This window comes from Gouania willdenowi, chromosome 5, assembly GCF_900634775.1.
Source record: "Gouania willdenowi chromosome 5, fGouWil2.1, whole genome shotgun sequence".
Taxonomy (NCBI): domain Eukaryota; kingdom Metazoa; phylum Chordata; class Actinopteri; order Blenniiformes; family Gobiesocidae; genus Gouania; species Gouania willdenowi.
Window position 1 is genome coordinate 42495393 of NC_041048.1, and position 26648 is coordinate 42522040.

A 26648-nucleotide genomic window follows, 5' to 3' on the forward strand; every position below is an offset into this window, starting at 1 on the left:
CGAGGCTGTTGCCACTGATACTGATTCATGTTTGTCTAACTCATGGAGGAATCATCAGAGTTTAGTGAATCTTCACAAACACATTTAATAAAGTGGGAGGGGCCAGTAGCTTTGTCATGGATGGTTAAAGAGGTTGTGTTTGAAGGTGGGACGTCAGAGTTGAACCCCATCTATTCAGATTCTAGTTTGTTGTCCTCTTGGATCCAGATCTCCTCAGACCAGAACAGACTCAGTCCGGACTCGTTTAGTGTCATTAACTCATTCAGTTCCAGCTGTTTTTGAGCATTTTGACTGAATTTAAAGACCCACAGAATATTTTCTACTATGACTATCTGAAATCTGACACCAGATTCTGAAAGACTGAAGCCTCTACTGTCAGGAAAAAAGTTTTACACAAATCTTCAGTTTCAGAGCAAAAAGCTGAGAAAAAAAATCCTGTCAGTGACTTTAAAGCTATTTTTTTGCTTTAGTGACGACTCTAGCATCTAAACATTGTTTCCTTATATAAAACATTAAAAAAAACACTGAGACTGGGCTTTTGATGGAAAAATTATTATTATTTTACTGTCTATGTCAGAGTTGAATGGATTTCTTACTGTATTTTGGCGTTCCTCCAACTTTCCCATCTGTCAGTCTGTACACAGACGTAACTTCCTCTTCCTCCCGACACGCAGCGATGACCCGTTTAGCCCGGTTAGTTGACGGTTTTATCTCACGATCACAACATTATCAATAATCTACTCAGGTCCACATGTTCTGTGTTAGTATGTGGAGCTGTGAGCTGCTGGATACGTCACAATATCACTCTGTAGCGCCATAATCTCACTCGTTCCTCCTTCTCCCACCCAGCTAATGGTAGCATCAGTGGCTAATCTCTCATCTAAAGGTGCACTGCTGCCATTGTCAGGGCAGAGTTGGTCACTACAACACCCCACAGCTTAGATATTGATGAGGGACCTCCGCCAGGGTGTTTTCTAGTGATCCCCGTGAAAAAACGCAAATGACGAGTTTCTCGTCAATGGTGCTGAGCGTTCGGATTTGAAATGATGAGATATCTCATCGGGGGCACTGAGTGAGTTAACAACAGTCAGTTTAGATGCACACGGAATTTATAAAACATTTATGAAATAATTTATTCACGTATCATTGCAGTCCAAACAAATCCAACGTTGCACACCTTTGAACCAAACAGCAGCCGTGTGCACGTTCAGCAAGCAACAGTCACTGTTGAGGTAGGACTGATGACATCATCAAGCTAGGACTGACGACATCATCAGTTAGAACATTGGACCTACCTCTACAGTGATGATGTCATCAGTTAGAAATAATTTATTTACCAATCAGTGCACACGTAGCCACGTGCGCGCCAGAGCCAATCACTGGAGAGACCACCCCCACGCCCCGCCCATTTTGGAACGTTGGAACATTAGAACATTGGACCAATCTGACGTTGCACACTCTTGAACCAAGCAGCAGCCATGTTGAAAGTCTCAGCTCTGTCTACAACACTCAAAAATTATGGATGCACACACTCAGGCTATACGCAAGCTGTTACAAAAGTTTCAGATTGATCAGACACTGCGTCAGGGAGATGTGTGCTCCACACACACACACACACACACACACACACACACACACACACAGAACATTCTTGCTTTTATAGGGAGATTTACTTTTCCCCTAAAAATATGTCCGTGTTAAATCTAAATATTGAATTTAAAATCTAAATGGTAAATGTTAAATCTAAATATTGAATTTAAAATCGAAATGGTAAATGTTGAATCTAAATATTGAATTTAAAATCTAAATGGTAAATGTTAAATCTAAATATTGAATTTAAAATGTAAATGGTAAATGTTAAATCTAAATATTGAATTTAAAATCTAAATGGTAAATGTTAAATCTAAATATTGAATTTAAAATCTAAATGGTAAATGTTAAATCTAAATGCCACAAGTGAGCTTTTATTTTGCGACTTCCGGTGATTTTACATAAATGCTAAATATTTAGTTTCACCCGTGACAATTAGATTTAACATTTACCATTCAGATTTAACATTTACCATTTAGATTTAACATTTACCATTTAGATTTAACATTTAGATTTAACATTTACCATTTAGATTTAACATCTAGACTTGTATTCAATATTTAGATTTAACATTTAGTTTTAACATTTAGATTAAACATATAGATTAATATTTAATATTTAGATTTAACATTTAACATTCAGATTTAGATTTAACATTTTGACTATTACAGTTAAGATTTACATTCAACATATTAGATTTAGATTTTACATTTAACATTTCACAAAGTAAATTTCACAAATATTGATGTAAATCTGGTCAAAAGTAAAAAGAAAAATTCACGTGTTTTTTTAACGTGGTTTGTTGGTAAATGTTTATTTTAGCATGTGCTACTTTACAATCAACGCTTCATAATTTAAAGCTTAAACATGTGTTTCTTTGTTTTTCCTAAACATACTAACACTGAGCAGGACTTTATGTCACTTTCACTTCCATCATGTTGGAACATCATCATTTCAGCACTTTGATGGAACGCTCCAGGCTAGATTAGAAACATTAGAAGCTACGCTATGCTAGCTACACTATGCTAGCTACGCTATGCTAGCTACGCTATGCTGGCTACGCTATGCTAGCTACGCTATGCTAGATCCCTGACCAGTGGTCATATGTTCAATCCTTAGTAGATCCATGTGTGGAACTTGCATGCTCTCTGTTCTACCCAAACAAGCACATTAGCTTCATAGAGCAGGGGTTTTCAACCTTGGGGTCAGGACCCCACTTGGGGTAACGAGACCATCAGATGCCTTTAAGAAACTAAGAATATGTTTTGAACAATTGAGCCTATTTTTGCTTATTTTTACCTTTTTTCTGCAACTCCACCAAACTCACCATATTCTTATTTTTGTCACTTTTTCTTTCCATATTTTTGCTCCTTTTAATGTATTTTTGCTACATTTCTCCCATTTCTGACACTTCTACATCACATCACTTATAAACCATTTCTACCACTTTTACACCTAATATTACATATGTTGACCTATTATTGTGACTTTTAACCTCTTTTCACTATATTTCATGATTATTTTTTGCCACTTTAACCACATTGAACATTTGTTATGCCCATTATTTGCCAGTTTAAACTAATTGTTCTAATATTGACTTCTTTTCATCCACTCTGTTTTGCAGATTTTAACTATTTTCTGTGGTTTTTAAAATCTCATTTCACCTCATTTTCCACCATTTTTGGTCACTTTGAACCATTTTATTAATGATTAAAACCATGATTTCCATCTTTAAGATGACTATAATAATAATAATAAACGTTCCTGGATAACAGTGGATATTATTCAGATGAATAAATAAATGTGGTTATCACAGATTCATAGAACAATAGACCATCATTTTACTGACTTTATGGATGGACCCCAAAAATCTCTCCTTTATTCCCCCTTATAGATGGTCCTGTCTCCACATGACTGTTCTTCAATGTTCATGTCTGTGTTCAACCACCTTCAGCTACAGTGGGGGTCCCTGCTCTCTGGGACCTTTATTTTGGAGGGTCCCCACTCTCTGGGACCTTTATTTTTGAAGGGTCCCCACTCTCTGGGACCTTTATTTTGAAAGGTTGAGAACCCCTGCTGTAGAGGATCACATACTGTAGCTCGAATAAAAGCTTCTGTTCTCATTCTGCTGAGCATGTGATGAGTTATTAATCGTTGAACAGGAATAGTTGATTACATCATGCTGAGTAAGCATGTTGTGTGTGTGTGTGTGTGTGTCTACATCTCGCTGCATCCTATAACGCTGAGGTTCCAGATGTGTGTGTGGGATTATGTGAGACTTTTGGGATCTTTGGACGTTTTCAATCCGTTCTCGTTGCGATAATCTGTGTTTTTGGGTTTGTCTGTGGTTAATGTTCCTCTAGTGCAGCCTCTGCAGGTTGTGGATTATAGATTATTATAGTTTATTAAACTGTGTGATATCAGATAAATCCACAATGCTCAAATCCTCTGTGCAGATAAATTAAAATGAGCTGAGCTCCATGTGGAGCTGTGTATATTTGAGATTTGTTTTAATATTTGTTTAGTTTAGATCAGTGGAAGCCAACAAAATGGGTCAAAATGTAACTTTTATTCAAAATTCATTGAAATAGCATAAAATGTTTTAAATCTGTAATATAAAGCAAAATATTTTTCATGCTAAATGTTACATTAAGTTGCTGTTTATTTTAGCATGCATAGCTTTACAATCGTTGCCTCATACATTGTTTGTTGACACACTGATAGAGATGCTGCTCTACACAAGCTGCTCTATATTTATATTACAAGTTTAAAGATGATATTTTGTTGCTACGTGCTAAGCCCCGCCCACTCATATGTGAACTAAACATGAGCTGCAATAGGAAAGCCTCTCTGCTCATCTGGATTAGTCCACTTTGATTCAGGATTACACACACACACACACACACACACACACGCTGGATTAGCAGCTGCTGATGCATCCATCCAGGTTGGATGTGTTGGATGTATGTCATCATGCTGCTGCTGCTGCTGCTGCTCCAACACGTTTCCACTTCCTCTTTATACTGGGACCACTGGTTCATCATCACTCACTCTACATTAAGGCTGTTATCACTCACACATTTACAGTAAAACATGCATGTGTTACAGGATGTCTCGTTTGACCAGAAGGTGTCAAACATATGGTCTGCAGGTCAAATCCAGCACGTCAGAAACTATAGTTTGGACCATGGAATAATGTGTGTGAGAGAGATGGTTATTGTTGTCATTTTTATTATTGACATTTTAAAGCTGGTATTAGACAAATGTGTATATTTAAAGGTCCAATATTTATTATTATTATTATTATTATTATTATTATTATTATTATTATTATTATTATTATTATTATCCTTTTCATACATTTTATTAACTAAATAGTATCTCAGTGCTCTACTTTACTGCTAACGCAGTAAAAGAAACACAAAACTACATGAACTTACATGCTTCACATTTGTGCTGAGTCATGAAGTGTTGGTACCACATCATGCTTTATCTTTTAGTCTTTGAGCTAAGCTAAGCTAAGCTAAGCTAAGGAACAACTATTGTGGTGCAAGATACACAGAAAAGAAAAAGAAAGTTGAATCAGCTTTAATTTCACACATGTTGGTATGTTGTTCATGTGAGTTTTTCTTCCTGTGTTTCTTGTTTTTTCTTTATTGTTCATTGTAAAATAATAACAAAGTTCTTCTTCTTGTGTGTGTTTGTGGTGAACAGGAAGTTGGAGTCGTACCAAAGTTAAAGCATTTAGTTTCTTCTGTTAATTTGCTTTAAGTGTTTTAATATTAATGATCCTCAGCTTAAAAACATTTTACTCCCTTTGTCTGACTGCTGAGTCAGCACATCCTACGCACTTCATTCTAAAAAAAATACCCAATAACAACTAATAAACAATAAATGATTATTAGACACAAAGTTAGGCTACAATAACCTCATGTAAAGGATTTTAAATATTCACTAGTGGTGAAATAACCCTAAGTTTGGGTCAAAAATAAAAATGTAGAAATCACATGAAGAAAAATAGTTTTATGTCCCAATAAATAGTAACATTTATACTATAAATTAAAACAGATCATATTATTTCTTACATTCTCACATACAGTTATGAACCAATGAAAATAATATAAACAGTATATGTTTATATTTCCAGAGCGTGTGAGTCTAGAACCAATGTATATCTGTGACTAATCATTAGTGATGTGAACAGTCTATGTTCATAGCTCTAAGCTGATCACATGACAGGGAGCTGAGACATATGCTAAGTAGTTTACTGAACATGTTCCAGACCCAAACACACACTGACTTAGTGACTATTTAGAGGAGCTGACATGTCCACCAGATATGATGTATAGCAGATCTATTTCTATATTCTGAGAGAGTGGGTGGAGCTTATTACTGTACCATATTTACCTTTATATGTGATGAGTTACAGACATATTGGAAAATGAACATGGAAGTATTGATCAGATCAAACTAAACATTTACAGTGAGAATATTAAATAATCATTGAATAGTTGGTAGAAAATTCAGAAAACAGCTCCTGGATGTTAATCAGGGTTATTTCTAATTCTCGTGTGGATGGAGAAATATTACGTTCTGCTTGGTTTTATTAGATTCCTGACGGTTGTTTTCATTGGCTACAAAGATCTAACGGTTGGACAGACTCTGAACTGAAGAGGAAATGTTTCCAGATGTTTCCAGATGATCAGTCAACACTAGAGCTGAGTACGGATACGTTTTCTGTGTCTGACCTTTAGCTGACTCAGCTTTACTACAGATCACTGTCTGCTGTTAAAGGTCCTCAGGGCACGGCTTCAGTTATCCTACCTGGAGAGTGCACGTGTTGGTGTGCATGAGGTGTGTACAACACATGTTCACTGCTTGAACAGATGGAGCTGATTTATTGATTTTAACCAGGACAGATTAATTTATTTTTATTTTTTTTTTAATTTATTTATTTAGTTCATTTCCGACATGGTTGCAATCACAGAAATTCATTTTGACATTCAGAGCAAAATCACATCATTGTTTTTTTTTTTTTTTGTTTTGTTTTTTTGTCCTTTTTCATGCCGGAAAGGGCGACAGAAAAAAGCATTATGCTTATCCAGATCTGTCCCCTGATTTGAACACAGATAATTTTACATCAAAACCTTGTTTTTTCCCTTGTCAAACATTCTCATCTTCTTCATAATTTCATCATTAGTTCCATGTCGTCGCTGTAGAGTTCGATGAAGAGTTGACTTGAGATCTGTATGTGTGTAGAAATGTCCTCCGTGTTTTCTCCTTAAATCCTTTCAGATTATCTGACTGTTGTGTCTCTGCATCAAGGTTATTCCAGAGGTTCATGGCTCTATACACAGTACTATATTTGCTAACGTTAGATTTAACCCTGTTTGATCTAAACACATTATTATGTCTGAAGTCGTAGGAATTTTGATTGTATGTGAAACGTTTTTGTATTTGATGTGGTAGTTTTTTTGATGAAGCCCTAAATGCGTGTATTTGTGTGTTGTAGTGTATTATTTCTTGCAGTTTTAGGTATTTTGCCTCCACAAATAATTCGTTTGTGTGTGTGTTGTGTGGTACTTTATGTAAAATTCTTATAGCTTTTTTTTGTAGTTTAAATAGTGGTTCAAGATACGTTTTGTAGTTATTTCCCCATATTTCGGAGCAGTAATTTAAATGCGATGCTATGAGTGAAGAATAGATTGTTTTAAGTGATTTGGTTTGTAGGATTTGTTGAAGCTTCCATAGGATGTAACTGCTTTTAGCAACTTTGTTTTTAACTATTTGTATATGTTTTTTCCAGGTCAGCTTGTCGTCCATCCACACTCCTAGTGCCCTATATTCTTTTACTTCTTCTATTATTTCCTTGTTTAGTTTCAGTCTTATATCTCCTGTTATTTTTCTCTATCCAAATTTGATGAATTTTGTTTTACTGACGTTTAGGGCTAGTTTATTTACATCTAACCATGTTTGAATTTTTGATAGTTCTTCATTTGTTGACTCTATTAGAGTTTTAATGTCTTTGCCTGAGCATAGAATGGTTGTGTCGTCTGCAAACAATGTTAGTTTGAGGCATGAACAGTTTTTATTCTCACCTGTGGTTTGGTACAAAATATGATCTTTGGAAGGAAAATGAGACGGTTTAAAAAAGATTAGAATTATACAAAGAAGACAATCTGATCAATAGATGAACTAACATATGATAAATGAATCATTTGTTCATTAAAAACACAGACACAATAACCTATTCATTGGCCAATCACTGCAAACAGCCTTTAGAGATGTAAGGGTTTATTTTTATTTGTGTGGTTTAATCTGATCACATGCTGCTCATTCCAACTTTAATGAGTGTTCAACTAGTTTACAGCTGTTAGCACGAAATATAAGACTGTCCACAATTACCCAGAATTAAAGAGGAACTAAACCCCTGTTTTTAGCTGACCTGCCACTAGAGGGAGACATTTATGTTAACGTACTACTCATACTAACGTACTACTCATACTAACGTACTATTCATACTAACGTACTATTCATACTAACGTACTATTGATACTAACATACTATTTATACTAACGTACTACTCATACTTCAACTCACACTCATACTAACGTACTATTTATACTAACGTACTATTTATACTAACGTACTACTCATACTAACGTACTACTCATACTAACGTACTACTCATACTAACGTACTATTGATACTAACATACTATTTATACTAACGTACTATTTATACTAACGTACTACTCATACTAACGTACTACTCATACTAGCGTACTACTCATACTTCAACTCACACTCATACTAACGTACTATTTATACTAACGTACTACTCATACTAACGTACTACTCATACTAGCGTACTACTCATACTAACGTACTACTCATACTAATGTACTATTTATACTAACGTACTATTTATACTAACGTACTACTCATACTAACGTACTATTTATACTAACGTACTACTCATACTAACGTACTATTTATACTAACGTACTACTCATACTAATGTACTATTTATACTAACGTACTACTCATACTAACGTACTATTTATACTAACGTACTACTCATACTAATGTACTATTTATACTAACGTACTACTCATACAAGTGTGCACAGTGTTCACACTAGTCATAAATCAAAAAGGACTTCTATTCTCAGGGTTTGTGAGTCTTCAAAGTGTATGATTTATTCTCTAACTTCATCCACCAGAGCGTGTCAGTGCACTGTTTAAGGGAGAGTAAAGGTCCCATAGGAGAGCTCTTCTTCTCTGCTTCATTGTCTACTACCAAATCTCAGCGTTAGAACTGTTTCCTCCTGCGGTCACAACTGTTTTTATCCTCTCTGTAAACAAATGAGAATTAAATCAACATATTTTACTTTTCCTGGTTTTTTAGAGCAACAAAAAGCAGCACAAGTTGTTTTTGTGACTGAAAAAGCTACTAAATGATTTAAAAATCAGGCTGATTATTTCACTCCAATAGAAAACAATGGGCTGTTTACAGGCAGTGGGGCCGTGTGACATCATCAATCACATGATTTCATGATGTAGGAACACAGGCTCTAAAAGTGTAAAGTAGTGAATATGGTTCATAATAATATGTTTTGTTAGACATAGATCTACTAATAAGGACATTTAGAAGGTTTTAGAACACATTTATAAAAACAGGAGGATCTTTAGGGTGTTTTCTGTGTGAACCTCATTGAACGTTATCTGGTTTTCTCTGACGTTGGTGAAGCTGATGGTTTTATTCTGTCAGGTAAACGGTGGATGCTGATTGGCTGCTGGTTGCTGTCCCTGAGCTGTTGAACCAATAGAAATCTGTCTCTATAAAGTGTGAGTGTGAGCTTCAGAGTCTAAGGATTATAAACCTAATGGTTCTCCTCAGTGAACATCTCCACAGGGTTAAACCCATGAACTGCTTCCATCTCTATTAACGCTGCTGATGGAACTGATGGAGGCTTTACTATTTAGGACCAGTGAAGATGTGTTGATGATTTCTTTCCCAGGAACTGGATTATGAAGGTTTGGGTTGGTTATGGATTCTGTTCAAAGGGTTGGAGATGGAAAAACGTGTTAAAGTGTCTAGCTACAGATGTTAGCTCCAAACAGGAAGTTGCGTCCTGTCTCTTCTACAGTTGTGTTTTGCATCGTTTTCTGAGATTCCGAGCTTACATGTTCTCATGAGCCAAGGCTTTTTCTGTTGCAGAATAAAACATTTTCAGGGCCTCCCATCACAACGTTTCCACAAAAATACTTGAAGAAAATTACCTTTATTGAAAAAGGTCAAAATTGTGATTCTTCTTCAAAACTCCTAAAAGTAACACCAAATGTGCAATCACATGTTTTAAAACAGTAATAATAAAGATATTTGAGGGCTAAGATTTATTTTTATTATTTTTAATCATATTTAATTTAATATTATTTATTATTCATGTGAGGCAACCGTTTGCATTTTTATTGCACTACATTTAAACAAACAATATGTGAACAGTTTACAGTGAAAAATGAAGCTTTAAATAAGAATTATACTTTAAAAAAAAAAGTATTTAAAATGTACCATAACCCCCTGGTGGTTGGCTGACCACTGGTTGAGAAAGTGTCTCATTACATATGCACCAGAGCCTCATTTTAAATGTAAATATTACAGACAATCAGGTTAATTTAATCGTATCAACCAAAATTATGATCACGATTAAAAAGTGTTTAATTGTGCAGCCCTGGGATCAGGTATCAGAGTTCACCGACCATATGTACGACGCTCAGACATGAAGAAAACATAGATTACCGTATATCTGATAATAATAAAGTGTGAGCATACACACACACACACACACACACACTGGGGTTTAGAGGCGGCTCACAAACAGTTACGCCACGAGGATTAGCTTTAGATAAGCCTCAGATGTGTGTGTGTGTGTGTGTGTGCGTGTGTGTGTGCGCGTGCGCGTGTGTGTGTGCGTGTGCGCGTGTGCGTGTGTGTGTGCGTGTGTGTGTGTGTAGTGTTGCTTTGGTGATGATGATTGTAGTGGGCGGTCCTCTTTCTAAGTGGGAGGGGCCAACCTCACACGTGTTATGGCTGAGTCTATGGATTAGTGGAACAGACGTGTTGGAGCGTGTTTAGTGTATTTTACATGTCCAACGTTTGTTTCTCTTTGTGTCTGTAAACATGTACGGTCTATATATTAGTTCATCCTCAGGTTTCAGTGAGGTGTATCAGGTATCTGGTATCAGATAAACCTCTGTCATTGGTCTGACCAAACGTCATTAGATGAAACAGCCTCAGGCTTCAAAATAAAAGTCATTAGATGAAACAGCCTCAGGCTTCAAAATAAAAGTCATCAGATGAAACAGCCTCTAATCAAACCAAGTAAAACACAACATGATGTTTTATTTTGAAGAAAACGTAAATACACACAACGTTATCAACATGTGCTGCTTCTGACACAAGAGTAACGTTGAAAGCTGTTATTTTCTATTTATTTCTAAAGGTTAAGACATGTGTGAAACCCAAGGCCCCAGGGCTAAATCCGGCCCCTTAGAGCACCCGATTCGGCCCGCAGGAGAAAGCCAGAAAGTCACAGAAATCATGAATCATTGTCTAAATTACCAAATTAATTAAATTATAGATATCTCAGCTAGAAATATCCAAATGAATACACTAATTCAATGAAACTCAAATTTTCTTTTCATCTCAGTTTTATCTCAAATTGTAAAAAAAAAAAAAAATCCTGCAATTTTCTTAAAATTATTCAACAAAATTTCCCAAATGACATAAAATCTGGTCACAAAATTAAAGTAATCAGCCTGTTTGTGTAGAGTTGATCAGAAAGTGACTTTTCAGAGGTTAAAACTCTGGAAAACAGGCGAGTTTGGGAAATAAAACTCAAATACTATGTTTTTGGGGTTCTTAGAACAAATAGAGATGGTGAAAAATAACATGATATGAGACCTTTAAAGAATAGATATATTACACGCTATTGCCATGGTAACATGATAAACAATGAGAACAGTGAGGTGTGTGAATCGTGTTTCTGTTTTTAGGTGATGGTGTGTTTAATCTGAGTATTATTATTATTATTATTATGAATTGATTCAGTCACATCAGGTCACTGCCTCTCATACATTACAGCTCTGACTCACTTTGGATTCACTGCAGTCATGTGTAGTTTGAAGAGTTTAAAGAATGAGGTGTATTATGTGTACACCCAAAACCAACTTTTTTCTGCTGAATATAAGTGTATTTGGGTATTAAATAGTGCTGTTAATTGATCCTAGTCCCACTCTACACATTTTAGTAAAAGTATTTTAATTTTGTGTATTTAACTGTAAAATCTCTGGTATACTGCCCACTAAGGGTTGAACGCTGCTATTACAACTGAATTTTGCTATTGGTTGAACGGTAAGCTCTTGAAACCCCTGCGTCATCACTTTAACTGTTGGCCCCGCCCCTCCAATAAAAGTTGAGAGAAGGGAGAGAGTTTCCTCCAATCACAGGCCTCACTTTGCATTGATTGACAGCGTCACTAAGGAAGTCTAATGCTCTGTGTGTTTGTGTGGTGATGTTTGGACTCTGAGCTTCTATAAAGAGCAGATTCTGCTCTAATCAACCTATGTGTGTATTTACAGACACATAGTGTACGTATTCCCGTCTACTGTGTGTGCGCGGACGTGCGTGTTCGTCTGTCTATGTGCACAGGATGGTGGCAGACAGTGATGTGTCGTGACCACTACGGTTAGGTAGGCACGTTGCAAATCCAGACCACCAATGACAATTTCATATGTTTCTGCTTAATTCAATTCAATTCAACTTTATTTGTATAAAGCAATTTCCAACAAAATCATCTCAATGCGTTTATCAAAATATAAAATTCATAATAAAGAAAAAACCCAACAAGATCCACATGAACAAGTATTTATCATCTAACAAAATCAACATCATAAACACCATTAAAGAAACATAAACATTATTTAATATATCCTCCATACTCTCCAACAACATATATCTCATGACACGACAGCACATCTGTTGTTTGTGTTGGAAACACAGAAACATGGAGAAAATGACAACAACAACAACTCAGAACATCCTCAGTGAGGAGCATCCACAAAGTCAATCCTTCCTTTTGTTCCATTCACTGTAGAAAGAACCAACAATGTTCTGACCTTACCTTTGCTGAAGGTCTGGTAGCTCAGGTGTTGGTCTCCATCTTTTAAAAGATGTTGTTTTTCCTCAAAACAAAGTTTCTCTATCATCTCTAGCGCTGTAGTGTTATCCCGCCCACTAGCTAGAGAACGTAGCAGCAGCCACGCTGGATCAATTCACTAATGCACTGTGAACGTATGTATAACATTTAGCATAGCACGGTTACGTCCAAAGGCAGCGTAGAGAGCTGCCTTTGGACGTAAATGGCTGTCATCTTGGGGAACTGACTGAGCATGTGCAAACACATAAAAACACACTATGGGAACAGAGGCTGAGCAGCAATGTCCTTTTGGGAGGGGGCGTGGCCTCCCTCTGCCTTACAGCGGAGTGAAAAAAAAAGAAAGACTGCAGCTGTTCCAGGAAATAGCACTGTTTAGTAATTTGGGCTATGAAACACACAAAATGCTGACACTTTCAAACTTATAGGTACTGTAGGCTATTTGAAATGAAAAAATAAATAATTTATAATTTTATTATAATGTGTGTGCGTGTGCGTGTGCGTGTGTGTGTGTGCCTGTGTGTGTGTGTGTGCGTGTGTGTACGTGTGTGTGTGTGTGTGTACAGACACATCATTGTGTGTATTACAGCCTGTCTCTGCGCACAGCGACTGGGCTATCAGAGTGGGCGTGTCTTACTGCTACAGCAGTAACGCCCATAATCAAGACATTTTTTGAATTTCCATCCTAGTGGCAGGTCAGCAGAATGCAGGGGTTTAGTTACTCTTTAAGGACTGTCAGTAAGTCACCGCAGGGGGCGGAGCTGTCACTAATAGTGGTGTTTTATTAATTCTACATGTCTGTTTGTGGTGCTTTATGTTTGTTAATCATGACCTGGACTCACCGATTGTTCTCTCTCTCTGATATGAGTTCATCACTCTCTCCATGCTGACAAATTCTGATACATTAATGCTGACACACGCTGACTCATGCTGACACATGCGGACAAATGCTGACTCATACAGTAATCATACTGACACGTGCTGACTCATGCTTAATTACGCTGACACAGGCTGTCTCGGCATAACTCATGCTGACTCACGCTAACACATGCTGACTCATGCTCAATTATGCTATCTCATTCTGATTCAAAGGTGCTGACTCATGCTTAATTATGTTGACATATGCTGACTCATTCTAACTCTTGCTGAGATATGCTGACTCATGCTGTTCTACTCTGCAGTGTTGAAGCTGATGCTCCAGGCAGTGAGGTGCTAGGCTCTCTGGATCCCAGCGTAGGCTATGGTTGCGTCCCAGTGACTCACAGCCGGGGGCGGGGCCTTCATCACGTTGACTCTCAGCTGTACGGACACGTCCTGAGGCCTCGGAGAGTAAAGCTTCATCACTCCCAGTCCATCCTTCGTAAACAGGCTGAGGAGGAGGCTATCAAACGCTCACGCTCACTATCAGAGAGCTATGAGCTGTCAGCTGATCTACAGGACAAACAGGTGAACGTCACCATCATTAACCAGTAGCACATGGACAGACATCACCCAGTCTGTAAATAACCTTTTAAATATAAACCTCATGTGTTCATTCAATTATTCAGAAACCCTTCTTTAGGTCGAGGTTTGGAGCTTTAGCTAAAGCTAACAAAACAATCACAAACTTTATGGATTAAACAATAATTAGTTTTAAAGTCCTACTTCGTCTCCATCTTCACATTAAGATCTCAAAATCATGTTTTGTGAGGTTTTATGCAGAGGTTGGAACAAGTCGCTGCTTCTAGAGTTTCAAGTCAAGTCAAAAGTCGTCAACTTTAATTTAATAGTCTCAACAAATCATAATATACAACAGTTATCATCATAAAAACATCACGCTGGGCTGAGACGTGCTGCACCTCCAGAGAAAATGATTCCTAGAGTGAAACACTTTAGATTTCATGATTATACTATAATTATTGATCTAGAAAGATTCTACCTGGTTCTGTTGAAGACTTTGCTTTTCAGAAAAGCTTTTAGTTAACTGGATTTTATTTTTTTATTTTGCTTTTATGATGCTACTCCTATGATTGTGAATGCACCCATGTTTTATTATTATTTTATGATGGTGCACCTGTTGTATTCATTTATCCACAGAACTTTGTGATTTTATCTGATTATTGTTTGTTTGGTTAACAGTGAAACATTTTAAAATCTAAAAAGAAGCTGGATTGATTTGTTTATAAAAGCAATATATCAGATTATATCACTATTATTAGTATTTGTATGTTCTTTGTTCAACTAATTCATTGTTTATTTCAGTTGAATAAACTGTACTAATGACTTGTTAAGACTTAAAATTTAGTGACTTGACTTGAGAAGCATTGACTTGTTCTGACCTCTGTTTAAAAGTCCAAACATGTTTTTATGACTCATATCTGATATTTCACCACTAATATATCTTCCTATTTCCCAGGTGGAGATGCTAGAGCGTAAATATGGTGGGCGTTTCATAACCCGACATGCTGCCCGCACCATCCAGACGGCCTTTCGTCAGTACCAGATGAATAAGAATTTTGAGCGTCTGAGAAGTTCTATGTCTGAGAATCGGATGTCCAGACGCATCGTCCTGTCCAACATGAGGATGCAGTTTTCTTTTGAAGGACCTGAAAAAGTCCACAGCTCTTACTTTGAAGGAAAGCAGCTGTCACTAACTAACGACGGCAACAACATGGGCGCGTTAATGCAGTCCGACCGCAGCGGGGAGATGTGTGTGCCCACCAACACGCCATCCACGCAAAGCGATTACACAGACACCATCACAGAACTCGAGGATGCCTTTTCTCGGCAGGTGAAGTCTCTGGCGGAATCCATCGATGACGCTCTGAACTGTCGCATTCTGCACGGAGAGGACGGTCAGTCAGAGAAGAACCGAGGTCACCCGGACCTGGACGCCAACCGCCAGGGGAAGCTCGACCACCACAAACTGGACGAGTTGACGGCGTCCTACAGCGATGTGACCCTGTACATCGATGAGGAGGAGTTATCCCCGCCCCTTCCCCTGTCTCAGACGGTGGATCGACCATCCAGCGCTGAGTCAGACCTGCGTCAGCGTTCAGACTATTGGTCTCTGGCTCACAAGGATGAGAAAGGAGACACGGACACCAGCTGCCGCAGCACACCTTCCTTAGAGTGCCAGGAGCAGCGACTGCGCGTGGACCACCTGCCCCTACTGACCATCGAGCCCCCCAGTGACAGCTCAGTAGAGCTGAGCGACCGCTCAGATCGCAGCTCTCTGAAGAGACAGAACGCCTACGATCGAAGCCTCAGAGACGACCGGAACCAGCAGAGTAGCCCCAAGACCGTGGGCCACGGCCTAACGCCCCGGGGCCCCTCCAGGGAGGACGACGCCTCTCGCCATCGGCCACGACAGCTGGAGACCCACATAGCCATCAATGGTACCGCTAACAGGCAGAGCAAGTCCGAATCAGACTTTTCCGACGGCGACAACGACAGCATCAACAGTACGTCCAACTCCAACGACACCATCAACTGCAGCTCTGAGTCGTCGTCCAGGGACAGCCTGAGGGAGCAGACCCTCAGCAAACAGACGTACCACAAGGAAACACGCAACAGCTGGGACTCGCCCGCATTCAGCAACGACATCATCCGTAAGAGGCACTACCGCATCGGCCTGAACCTCTTTAACAAGTACGTAGACCTCAGAGAACCACAGATAGAACCCTGGTCAGCTTCTTCAAGGGATCCTCCATTGTTTTTAGAAGTTTGGCCTAAAATCTTCTAAATGTTTTTATTAGTAGGGTTATGTCCAACAAAACACATTATTATGAACCATTTTCATTTAATAACCTGTTAAAAATAGGACTACTTTACAGTTTTAGAGCCTGTGTTCCTCCATCTTGAAATCATGTGATTGATGATGTCACACGGTCTCACTGCCTGTAAACAGTGAAGCAGAGAAGAAGCGCTCTCCTAAGGGACCTTTACTCTCCCTTAAACAGTGCGCTGACACGCTCTAGTGGCTGAAGTTAGCGAGTAACAGTTAGCTTTAGGGTGGGAGTCTTTCTGTCCTCAGTGTTTGTATGTCTTCAACAGTTCTTGATTTACTTTCTAACTCCAGCTACCGGAGCGTGTCAGCGCACTGTTTACAGGCAGTGAGACATCATCAATCACATGATTTCAAGATGGAGGAACACAGACTCTAAAACTGTAAAGTAGTCCTATTTTTAAAGGGTTATTAAACAAATGGTGCATAATAATGTGTTTTGTTAGACATAAATCTACTAATAAGGACATTTAGCAGATTTTAGGATCAGTTTAACGATGAAAGACCATTTTTACATCTGTACCAAACTTTTTTAGAGATTAAATATGTAAAAGTGTTCACACTTGTCACAAAGACAGAGACGATGTGGATATAATGTAATGGTTCAAAGTCAGAATAAGTGCTGTATTAAATGTGTTATTTACTTTAAAATGTGGGAATTATGACATTCAACAGAATGATGATGTGTAGCGTGTGTGTGTGTGTGTGTGTGTGTGTCTGACATGTCCAGGAAACCAGAGAAAGGCATCCAGTATCTGATTGAGAGAAACTTCGTCCCAGAGACCCCGGTGGGCGTGGCCCACTTCCTGTTGCAGAGGAAAGGCCTGAGCAGGCAGATGATTGGAGAGTTCCTGGGTAACAGACAGAAACAGTTCAACCGGGACGTCCTGGAGTGAGTTTACAATGCATCATCATCATCATCATCATCATCATCAGTAGAATGTAAAGTGTCTGTAATCTGTCCTCATTCAGACACTTTGAAGAAGTTTCTAAAGACGTTAAAATATCAGGAAGAATGAAATACTGAGAGAAACATTCAGATGGAGCTCGTTTTCAGCTGTAATTTCAAAATAATCTTCCTGTTCATTTAAATAACGTCCTCTACGTAATCAGACACATCTTTAGACACGCTGCATTCACAAAGTTTGTTGGTATTTGTCAGCAGGTGTAACATCTTCATCAGTTCACTTTTAGTTTGATTAGAAGGAGCTCCAGTGTAAAAAGCTCCATCAGTTTGTCTCATATTTAAATAAATCCATATTTAATTCCCCCAGGGTTAATATTTCTACATCAGACCCATTCATGTTGCCTGGAAACATTCATAAAGTTAGACAAACAACAAAAAACTAACAGTTTAGTGAAAATGTGTGTGTGTAGAATAGAAAAGTGAACCACTCAGCTGTTTCAGCCCTAATCTCCGCCCTTGGTTTGGGTGAATTACAATTACATCTTCAATTATCTATGTTCAATTATAACTCGATTACTGTGACTGCCTATTTTCCCAATTACAATTAAAAACTTTTTTTTTCCTGAAATCAATTACATTCTCAATGACTAAAGTTCAATTAAACTTAACCCCAATTACTGTCTTTAATAAATAATTCTTATTAATTGTAACTTTCCTCTTGTGTTAGCTTTTGTTTTGCAAATGTATTAAAGAATAAGTGAAATATCACATGGTCATAAGTATTCAGACCCTTTGCTCAGTATTGAGTAGAAACATCTTCTGAGCTCGTACAGACATGAGTTTTCTTGGGAATGATGAAACAAGTTTTCCACACCAGGATTTGGGGATCCTCTGACATTCTTCTTTGTAGGTCTTCTCCAGTTCTGTCAGGTTGGATGGTGAACGTTGGTGGACAGACATTTTCAGGTCTCACCAGAGATGCTCAGTAGGGTTTAGGTCAGGGCTCTGGTTGGACCAGTCAACAATGGTCACAGAGTTGTTCTGAAGCCACTCCTTTATTATTGTAGCTGTGTGCTTAGGGTCATTGTCTTGTTGGAAGGTGAACCTTCAGCAACCAGTCGTCCTGTCCCTGCAGCTGAAAAACACCCCATAGCATGATGTTACCACCACCATGTTTCACTGTTGGGATTGTATTGGGCAGGTGATGAGCAGTGACTGCTTTTCTCCTCACAAACCGCTTAACACCAAAAAGTTCAATCTTGGTCTGATCAGAGAATCTTATTTCTCATAATCTGGGAGTCTTTCATGTGTTTTTTTGTTAAACTCTATGCAGGCTTTCATGTGTCTTGCTCTGAGGAGAAGCTTCCATTGGGCCACTCTACCATAAAGCCCTGCCTGGTGGAGGGCTGCAGTGATAGTTGACTTTGTGGAACTTTCTTCTATCTTCATACTGCATCTCTGGAGCTCAGCCACAGTGATCTTAGGGTTCTTCTTTACTTCTCTCACCAAGGCTCTTCTCCCACGATTGTTCAGTTTGTCTGGACGACCAGGTGTAGGAAGAGTTCTGGTGGTCCCAAACTTCTTCTATTTAAGGATTATGTGGCCTTTCCTAATCAATCAATCAGTTTCATTAAACACAGCTGTATTCTAATGAAGGAGCAGAACCATCTCAAGGAGGATCAGAAGAAATGTACAGTATGAGTTAAATATGAGTGTCACAGCAAAGTGTCTGAATACTTATGACCATGTGATATTTCAGGGTTTTTTTTTAATACATTTGCAAAATTTTCTACATTTCTGTTTTTTTTCTGTCCAGATGTGGTGCTGAGTGTGCATTAATGAGAAATAAAATGAACTTTTTTTATTTTAGCAAATGTCTGCAATGAAACAAAGAGTGAAACATTGAAAGAGGTCTGAATACTTTCCGTACTCACTGTATATTTATATATTTTTTTATAAATGGTAAAATGATCCTGAAGAGAAGTGACTTGATATTAAACATATTTTAATAATTTTTAACAATGTATGTGTGAGACATATAACTGTAACATGGTTCACCAGGTTTGACTTTAATCAAATTGTAATTGACAGTTTTTATTACCATGACAATTACAATGACAATTATCTGAACTCATTACCATTAAATTACGATTAAAACAGCAACACATTTTTCTTATTATAAATATAATTACATCATAATTGTAATAAATTGTGAATTACGTGATTACATCTGTGTTTGACCCCAACCCTGGCTCCGCCCCTAAATAACTCCAGATAAAGGAACATGTTTCTAGTCGTGATGAGGTCACTCTTCAATAAATGGTCAATGCCACTAAAAATACTATAATACTGTACAATACAGGAGAGAACGAGCTGCAGAAAGCATGACCTCGTGTTCAATGATCTACTGTCTGTGTGTTGTTTATGATCTAACACAGATCTATATCCTCTCTGAGTAGATCATGTGACTCATTGATTCTTTATCTCCAGCTGTGTAGTGGATGAGATGGATTTCTCAGCGATGGAGCTGGATGAAGCTCTGAGGAAGTTCCAGGCTCACATCAGAGTTCAGGGAGAAGCTCAGAAGGTGGAGCGTCTGATTGAGGCCTACAGGTGAGCATTAGCATTAGCATTAGCTAACAGAGCTGATCGAGGCCTACAGGTGAGCATTAGCATTAGCTAACAGAGCTGATCAAGGCCTACAGATGAGGATTAGCATTAGCATTAGCTAACAGCTGATCAAGGCCTACAGGTGAGGATTAATGTTAGTGTTAGCATTAGCTAAGAGAGCTGATTGAGGCCTACAGGTGAGGATTACGCGTTAGCATTAGCTAGGAGAGTTGATTGAGGCCTACAGGTGAGGATTAACATTAGCATTAGCTAAGCAAGCTGATCGAGGCCTACAGGTGAAGATTAGCATTAGCGTTAGCATTAGCTAAGAGAGCTGATTGAGGCCTACAGGTGAAGATTAGCGATAGCGTTAGCATTAGCTAGGAGAGTTGATTGATGCATACAGGTGAGTCTTGGCGTTAGCATTAGCATTAGCATTCTCTGAGTGCTAGAACATGACCCCTAACCCAATGTTTCAATCAACAACTATTTGGTAGATTTAATATTTTTTTAAAAAAAGAGAGAGTTTAGTTTATCGCTTAAATACCAGCAGGATAGTTAACTAAATAAAGCAAATGATCATTTTGAATAAGATTATTTTTTGTGTGCTTCCAGATTATTATTAATAATAGTATATATCATTCCTCAACAGGATAGGTAACATTTCATTATATGGCTACAACTATTTAAGACGCAGACCCTGTTGGGTCAGACCACCTCAGAGGAGTCTGCAACATTAACGAACGTTAAGAGGAAAAGGCTGATTAATAAGTTTCAGCTCTGTTTACTTCACTAAAATCCTCCAATAGGAAGGAACATCCATACCTGCAGAAAATCTGCTTTACATCTGGAACATCTGGAGTGACTCCAGCTGTGATGCTGACCACTCCTTTACGTTAATGCTGTAAAACGTTAAAACATTCAAACATTGTGTATTAGTGCATGATAAAAACAGAACACACAGAGCTCATTATGACCATCCATAACTCTTAACAACCTATCTAAAGCAGTGGAACTAATTTAATTTAATTTAATTTAATTTAATTTAAGCTTTTCAAAGCTTAAATTAAAGCTTTGCAAAGCTTTTCCTAATAATAAACTTCTAACTTGTTTTTATGTTCCTGTTTTAATGTATTTTGTTTAGCAATGCACTGTGTGTGTGTGAGTGTGTGTGTGTGTGTGTGTGTGTGTGTGTGTGTGTGTGTGTGTGTGTGTGTGTGAGTGTGAGTGTGAGTGTGTGTGTGTGTGTGTGTGTGTGTGTGTGTGTGTGTGTGTGTGTGTGTGTGCGTGTGCGAGTGCGAGTGCGAGTGCGTGTGCGTGTGCGTGTGCGTGTGCGTGTGTGTGGGTGTGTGTGGGTGTGTGCCCCCTAGTGGCTTTTTGCAGTATTGTTGTTTTTTAGGAAAAGAAGGATCTGAACTTTGCAATAACACTGAATAGTTCATATAATTATTGATTTAATGATAAAATCTTAAAAACTGTAAAACAGGTTATTTTGATCATGCCAACATTTGTAATGTATAAATCTGGATGAAATTCTAAATTTTTTGTCAATATTTACACGTTTTAAGTTATTTAGAACATGTTGCTAATGATTAGCAGCTGCTAACTGCTAGCTTAGTTTCTGTGTTAGCATCACAAACACATTCTGCTGTGTCATTATTCATTATTAACATGACGTGTCTGTAATTCTCCTCCAGCCAGCGTTACTGCATCTGTAACCCTGGTGTCGTACGACAGTTCAGGAACCCAGACACCATCTTCATCCTGGCCTTCGCCATCATCCTCCTCAACACTGACATGTACAGTCCCAACGTGAAACCAGAGAGGAAGATGAAGCTGGACGACTTCGTCAAGAACCTGAGAGGTACCGTACTGATGTTCTGGTTGTTTTTATTTTTGTAACAAAACTGAATTTATTCAAATGTTAAGAATTAAAAGAGCAAAGCTGCACTAAAGCAGTGGTTCTCAACCTTTGGGTCAGGTCGTGAGACACTGGGAGGATTTCATTAGATGCCTTCAAAGAACTCAAGAAATGTTTTGAACAATTTTAACCTATTCTTGCTTATTTTTACCATTTTTCTACAACTTCACCAAACTCACCATATTTTAACATATTTTCATCACTTTTTCTTCCCATATTTTTGCTCCTTTTAATGTATTTTTGCTACATTTCTGACACTTCTACATCATATTTTAATGACTTTTCTACACATTTTTTCCACTTTCCAAACATATTCATCACTTATAAACCATTTCTACCACTTTTACACCTAATGTTCCAGATGTTCAGAATCAGAATCAGAAATGTTTTAATGACCATGTACAGTTTTAAGGACAGTACAAGGAATTTGTCTTGGTAGTTGGTGCACAAAACAAAAATTGTCACTTTTAACCTCTTTTCACCAGATTTTGTGATTATTTTTGCCAATTTAACCACATTCACCATTTGTTATGTCCATTATTTATCAGTTTAAACTAATTTTTCTAATATTGACACTTTGAACTATTTTTACCACTTTTTCTCTCTGTTTTTATTCACTATAATTTACAACTTTAAACTAATTTCTGTGGTTTTTAAAATCTCATTTCTCCTCCTTTTCCACCATTTTTGGTCACTTTGAACCATTTTATTAATGATTAAAACCATGATTTCCATCTTTAAGATGACTATAATAATAATAATAAACGTTCCTGGATAACAGTGGATATTATTCAGATGAATAAATAAATGTGGTTATCACAGATTCATAGAACAATAGACCATCATTTTACTGACTTTATGGATGGACCCCAAAAATCTCCCCTTTATTCCCCCTTATAGATGGTCCTGTCTCCACATGACTGTTCTTCAATGTTCATGTCTGTGTTCAACCACCTTCAGCTACAGTGGGGGTCCCTGCTCTATGGGACCTTTATTTTGGAGGGTCCCTGCTCTATGGGACCTTTATTTTGGAGGGTCCCTGCTCTCTGGGACCTTTATTTTGGGGGTCACAGGGGTCTGAACAGGCTTAGAACCAATGGTGTAAAGGTGGTTAGGTGTGAGTGCAGCAGTGTGTGTTAGTTTATTTAATCCCTGCTTCATGCTGTATTCTCTCATCCTGTGGTAGGAGTGGATGATGGTGAAGACATTCCGAGGGAGATGTTGGTGGGAATCTACGAACGCATTCGTAAGCGAGAGCTGAAGACGAATGAAGACCACGTGTCTCAGGTTCAGAAGGTGGAGAAGCTGATTGTGGGGAAGAAGCCGGTGAGTGTGACTACATTACAGACAGGAAGTGTTTGACTTTCAAACTAAATAAGACAAAGAAAGAAAGTGTAGAGAGAGAAAAACAGGACACGCCCACTTACTCTGGGTTTATTAAAAACTAGTGGTGAGATTAGAATAAAACAATTAGTCAGAGTCTTTATTAATTCATCTACATTAACCTTCTAACAATATTTGATAAGAGAAGCAGTTTAAATGTATTTTGGTTTATGACTAAATTAATGAAAACAATAAATGATCATAAACAGCTAAATAGTGTTTATTATTATTTCCATCACTGAATGCTAACATAATGTGTAATATGAATAAAGAATATTATGATTGTATTGTTCACAAAACACTAACTTATGTTTAACTAAGATATATTCATGCTTTTCTGGGTTTTTAATAAAGTTTGATGTGTTTTTGTATTAAAATAAAAACCAGAACATTCCAGAGGTTTATTCCATAAAGCAGGTTATGTTCAAACTCTGAGTATCTCATTCATAAACGTGAGGTATGTTCTTCTGAGTCTGTTACCATGGCAACATTGTCCGTGAACTAAACCTTATCGGGTTTCTACCTGGCTCCGCCCACCTGAACACTTTATTGAAGCTTAACATTCTTCTCTGAAACACATTAGTGACATCACACACTGCAGACGTGCTCACATCATTACTAATGTTGTTACTTTACGGTAGTCTTTGTTCTAACATTGTAGACGTAGATCATTGAGTGAAAGACACTGAGAGGTTGATCTACATTAAAACATCTACGGTAGTAAACACTATACAGAATGTAAAGGAGGAGATGATCACCAAGCTCAGCAACGACGTCTCCTCTGGTTCTCCTGTTTCTTGTGTTGTGCTCTGTGCATCAGTGTTATGGGTCTACCAGGAACTAGTGACATGACAAAGGTTCCACGTTGTTTAGAGGGAAAAAAAACAACAAAAAATGATTTGAGTAGATTTATAGATTCTTTATTGATCTCACAGTGGGTAAATTTACTGACATGATGTCTCAATAAAAAGAAGAAGAAAACACACAGAAATACCCCAAAAACACATATATAGTGTAATGAACTATAATAGAAGCTATACACAAATATAAATATATAAAAAATATATACATATATAAAATAATCTAAAAATAATAAAGGTTACAGATATTTACATGTTAACAGGTAGGGGCAAGGATATATATACTGTATATATATATATGCATATTTACAGACAGTACAATGCCCTACACTGTTTTGTTGTACAGTCATATTTTATTTTTGTGTAATTTATGAATCACAATTAAGGCGTTAAAGTTGTAGCACTAATGAAACGCGTTGTTATTTTTACTTTAAGTGTGAACAACATTCAGTGAGACTTTCTAACGACCTTTCCTTTAGTGTGACTCTATAAACACAGATCTGGATCATTGACGCTGATAAAGATCATCATCATTTACTCTATTGATTATGTTTAATATGAGCTGCTGCTGACGTGTGTCTCTGTTTATCAGATTGGATCTTTACATCATGGTCTGGGCTGTGTGAGTATTCTAAACATCACAACTGCTTCATTAATAATTAATTACATTAATGTGTCATTATAATTATAATTGACAAAAAACTGTTGTGGTTGTAATTGTAATTGAATAGTAAATGAGTTCAGATCATTGTCTTTGTAATGGAAATTCTATAAAAACTATCAATTATAATTTAACTAAAGGCAAACCTGGTGAAACATATGAAAGTAGTTTTAGTCTCATGTATACATAGTTAATAACGATTATAATATGTTTCAGATCTACTTTACCTCTTTAAGATTATTTCATCATTTAAAAATATATAAATCTATGGATATAGTGACAGAAAAAACACCATACATATATTCATTGATTAGGAAGTTTAAAAAGGTAATCAATAGATAATAAACTCATTATATGATAGATAATATTTAGTAGTGTATTTTATAACTGATTTAAGGGTCAATTCCATTTTTCAATTACAATTACATCTTCAGTTATCCATGTTCAATTACAACTCAGCATTTTTTCCAATTACAAATAAAAATAAAATTACAATCTTTCCCCTGAAAGTCAAATACAATTATGTTCTCAATTACTGAAGTTGATTACAATTAATCTCAATTACCGACTTCCGAAACAAAATGTTTTAAATCATCTGTAAAATACACAAAAATATTACAATTACAACCTCAACAGCTTTTCAATGACAATTACATTTATAATTACAGCATACATTTAATTAATTATCAATTACGTGATTACCATTATAATTATTGAACCAAACTTTGGTCAAAACTGACCCGTTATCATAAGGGATGCTAACAGAAAGCTATCACAAGAGGTTGATAATTGTAAAATAATCATTGACATTTTATTTGTTATTGGAAAAAATGCTGGTCACTGTAATTATAATTTATTTATCATTGAAAATGGATAATTGAAGACATAATTGTAATTGACCACTGGTGACATGAGCTTATTCTACACATTTTATTTATTTATTTATTATAATACTATGTTTATCTCATTTTGGAAATAAAGAAAGTCTAAATTGCTATAACATAATATATATATATATATATATATGTAATGTATAGAACATGTTTGCTCGCTGACTGTAACGCTGAGTCATCATTGAAGACGTGCTCTCCTGTTTCCAGGTCCTGTCCCTCCCCCATCGTAGACTGGTCTGTTACTGCAGACTGTTTGAGGTTCCAGACCCAAACAAACCCCAGAAGTTGGGTTTACACCAGAGGGAGATTTTTCTGTTCAACGACCTGCTCGTGGTAAGAATGATATGATCATGTGATATGATCATGTGATCAGGTGAATGTGAGGAAGACGTTTGAATATAAACTGTACAGGTGACAAAGATCTTCCAGAAGAAGAAGAACTCAGTGACGTACAGCTTCAGACAGTCGTTCTCACTCTATGGGATGCAAGTTCTTCTCTTTGAGAATCAGTGTGAGTGTTTCCTTTCTTCATTCTATAAATACATGTTTTTACACTTTAAATCAGCGGTTCTCAAACTTTTTAGGCTCTCGTCCTTTCTCTTATTTCTAAATCCTAGTCCCGCCCCCTTATGTCTGACTAACACATTTTACTCAGATTTCTATGAAAAACAACTGTGGAGCAAAATGATGAAAAATTAGGGATAATAAAGAATCAAACTTTATAAATAAGAGAATGAAACAGTATTTAGTGCCTCCTGGATTGATGAGGTTTCCATGGTTACGGTTGATGGTAACGGAGTGGAAAGGAAATGGAAAAATTATGAAAATCGAACCTGCATT

The 26648-nt window shown here is 37.2% G+C and overlaps 1 protein-coding gene across 3 annotated transcripts in view; it reads left to right on the plus strand.

The window, feature by feature from the left end:
• Window positions 1-26648, plus strand: part of iqsec1b (IQ motif and Sec7 domain ArfGEF 1b) — a 137103-nt gene that overhangs the window by 103007 nt on the left and 7448 nt on the right. For all 3 annotated transcript variants that reach the window (XM_028447093.1, XM_028447094.1, XM_028447095.1), the window contains 9 exons: window positions 13989-14253; window positions 15203-16437; window positions 17304-17465; window positions 19971-20093; window positions 21788-21954; window positions 23198-23337; window positions 24847-24876; window positions 26016-26141; window positions 26220-26319. In XM_028447093.1, the coding sequence (XP_028302894.1) occupies window positions 13989-14253; window positions 15203-16437; window positions 17304-17465; window positions 19971-20093; window positions 21788-21954; window positions 23198-23337; window positions 24847-24876; window positions 26016-26141; window positions 26220-26319 (2348 nt within the window). The remainder of the gene's footprint in view (window positions 1-13988; window positions 14254-15202; window positions 16438-17303; window positions 17466-19970; window positions 20094-21787; window positions 21955-23197; window positions 23338-24846; window positions 24877-26015; window positions 26142-26219; window positions 26320-26648) is intronic.